Below are 3,149 nucleotides of genomic sequence, written 5' to 3'. Positions count from 1 at the left end.
AACATTACTTCCAGCCCTCCCCACCCCCGCAGCACCAGTTGCAGACGCCCCAGCCTCAGTTCCAGCCCCACATCAGAGCACCAGTGAGGGTGACCCCCCCTCTCAGTCTCTCCCCCTCGCCCCCTGTTCAACCTCTCCACCCTGTGGTTCCTTCCCCACCTCCCCCCGCTGCTGCTGCCGCCACCTCTGCCCCCGCCGGCAAACTAGACAAAGTCCTGGAGAAGCTCGGGGCTCGGTTCCCACAATGCAACAGGGCCCAGCTGACGTCGCTGCTGCAGCAGGTGAAGAGCTCGCGCGGCACCTTGGCCGGCATGTCCATGGAGGAGGTCATCGAGCAGGTCGGCCTCAAGCTGGCTCAGAACGAGAGGCTGGCCCCGGGGCCCATCAGCCGGCCCATGCCCCCGGGTCCCATCCAGAGGCCGACCCCTCCCCCGCAGAGAGCTTCGCCTGGCGGCGGTCAGGGCGGCGGGGTCCGTAAACTGTGCCTGATGTGCCAGAACCTGGTGGATCCAGAGAGCCGCCACCCGCTGAACTGCGCCCACACCATCCACAAAGACTGCATCCGCATGTGGCTGCAGTCCAGCAAGAACAACTCCTGCCCCTTCTGCCCGGGGCAGTGACACAGGAGCCCAGGTGGTGAACCAGGTATCACTCCACTGGATGTGTCGGGGCAGGTACAGGTGGCGCCCCCTGCTGGCTAACAACAACAACAACAACCATCAACCCTCTGATTCCACCCACAGTAGTGTCTCCAGAAACAACGCCCCTACAGCGGCACCCGTACCGGGCCTTGGTTGTCATGGTTACATGTCTCGGTTAGGTTTAAGAAAAGGTCGTGTTTAAAATAAGAACTTCCTCAACATCACACAGTCGCCGTTGTCATGGTTACGATATAAACAGATGGTTTCACATGGGAATCGAACACTGCTCTCCTGTGTCCTGGTGAGAGAGCCTGCTAGCAACATGCTAATGTTAGCACGTGCTAAGGTGCCAGGTATCTTTTGAAATGTTTCAGTTCTTTAAGTTCGACTCATGGAAACATGATGTACTGGTTCATTATGTCTGTAAAACACTTTGTATTTCTGTAAGGAAGGTGCTTTATAAATAAAGTTTGTTTGAATTATATTATGATGTGGATCACATGATTAAACAAGAAATAAAAAGTCCAGTTATCTAGAAGCACGTGGCTCAACTGAATAAACGTTTTTATTTGAAAGAATTTTTCAAAATTACTGATGAAACTGATATTTAATAATGATAAATATAATATACAATACGTCCATGTTCGGTTCCACCACCTGTGCAGCAGCCGGAAGTGACGGACAATATGGCTTAGTTAGTATAACTGTTCGGGTTTACAGTGTAGCATTCGCCTAACGGCACCCAAACAAACTAAATGCATGTAATCTAGAGGGAAACCATGCCAACGCCACTGCCATGACATGGATGTGGCCCCTCATGATGATGACTCTCATCAACCATGTTTTCAAATGATTCGTCTGTCCTTAGAGCATCGCCTGTACATGGGGATGTCATGTTCTCCAGGCTGCACCGTCTCTGGTCCTTCTCTGTTGTCGTTTGAAAGTCAGTGAAGTTCATCCCTAACTTGTTGAAGTAATTATCTACATCTACACGGGTCCTCCGTCTTAAGGTGGAGCTTGTCTTTCTATTCATTATATGTAAAAGAAAAGAACATTTCAGAAACACAGATTGCAACCAGTGATACAGCAAATAAGCAGATGAACAGGCAATAAGCTAACATAACGTTTTCACTTCTGATAATACTTTGTCATGGTTTGTATAAAGATTTATTACAAAGTACAAAATCTGCTTAGGATCCTAAATAACAATCTTATAGACTGTCGATCACATCACCTTCCCTAAATTAGTGAACGATGGTCAGTTAGCAAGTGTTTAGCCACAGCTTGGGATCGACCAAAACCAATATTAATTCCTTGCATAGCTTTTACATTTTTTCTAAGATATCTCAACATCTCTCATTTCACTCTCTGTGATGGTTGAAACGAGGTGAAGCTTTTGCTTCTGATAGAGTATGAACTGAAGAAGTGGAAGAGAGCACATGCAAATAAATAAAAAGGAAGGTTCCTGTTCAACAAATAAATATTACCACAGGCTGAAAATGAGAAAATAACAAAAAATGCGCAAAATTGTTGAACGATAATAAAAGACCTGCAACAATAACAAAGCCATAATCATTATGCACATTTTACATTTTTTTATTTTGCACAGCTTTGTATGAATTTTCACAACCAGCTGCTTCAACACAGCACAAACAGCAGGAAGTTAAAGTCCACTCACAGATTCCTCTGCGCCGACTGCATCAATTATCAACTACTTCTTCTTCCTTTGCAAATATCTCTGTATTTTCAAAACCAAATGTGTATTTTGCAAACAGAGCCAGGAATACGCACTAGTTTAGAATATACGGGAAACAGGAGCAGGTTACTTTTGTCCGGAGTGCTGTTGCATTGCAGGAACATAATGAGTCTGTAGGTTCATGAACCGACGTTAGTTTCCTGGAAAGACGAAAGAAAAAAATCTTAAATGTTGATTTGATTGAAAAAGTTTCACACTGAGTTGTTTTACTTCACAGGTCCAGTCCGTAGAAATAAGTTCATAAGTATAACTGTGTTGAATATGTTGATCATCATCAGTTTGAAACAACAATTATTCAGTGAAATGAACATTTACTGATCTATAACATGTGGCAGCTCAAAGTCTGTGATTCACCTACATACTACACCTTTCATTAGTTAGCCCTGTTTTACTAGCGAACGATTAATTACCATAGCAACCAAATCTCCGGTTCCTTTATAAACGTGAAGCCTTTCTTGTAATTTACAGCTAAATCCAGGTCATTTTTTAGGAAATTATGAGAAAGTTTTCCAGAAATTAGTTGGAAAATACAGGAGCCATGAAATAAAAGTGTCACCACACGAACACCTGAACTGAACCCAACTATCTGATATAGATATTGTAAAGATTTGACATGTATCAACAGTAAACGTCAGGAACAGGAGGCTTATCAATCATTAATAAAACCAGACAAATAAAGACATTTCTCAATTCACTGTCTGATTTAAAGACCTGGTTTTGTTTTCTGATGAGATCAAAGCTGCAGCTGCTCA

At 44.0% G+C, this 3,149-nt stretch overlaps 1 protein-coding gene across 1 annotated transcript in view; it reads left to right on the top strand.

Annotated features, from left to right (window-relative positions):
• The window catches only part of LOC111652526 (uncharacterized), a 3,893-nt gene extending 2,768 nt beyond the window's left edge, over positions 1 to 1,125 (top strand). Inside the window, exon 6 of the mRNA XM_087173057.1 lies at positions 5 to 1,125. Coding sequence (XP_087029183.1) covers positions 5 to 620 — 616 coding nt within the window. The 3' untranslated portion in view covers positions 621 to 1,125. The remainder of the gene's footprint in view (positions 1 to 4) is intronic.
• The last annotated feature ends 2,024 nt before the right edge of the window (positions 1,126 to 3,149 follow it).

The sequence above is a fragment of the Seriola lalandi genome, unplaced genomic scaffold (assembly GCF_002814215.2).
Source record: "Seriola lalandi dorsalis isolate HSWRI2012SDOR001 ecotype SW California unplaced genomic scaffold, Sedor1 jcf7180002054018, whole genome shotgun sequence".
NCBI classification, from domain to species: domain Eukaryota; kingdom Metazoa; phylum Chordata; class Actinopteri; order Carangiformes; family Carangidae; genus Seriola; species Seriola lalandi.
Note: the sequence above shows the minus strand (reverse complement) of the source record. Positions and strands in the feature narration are given on the sequence as shown.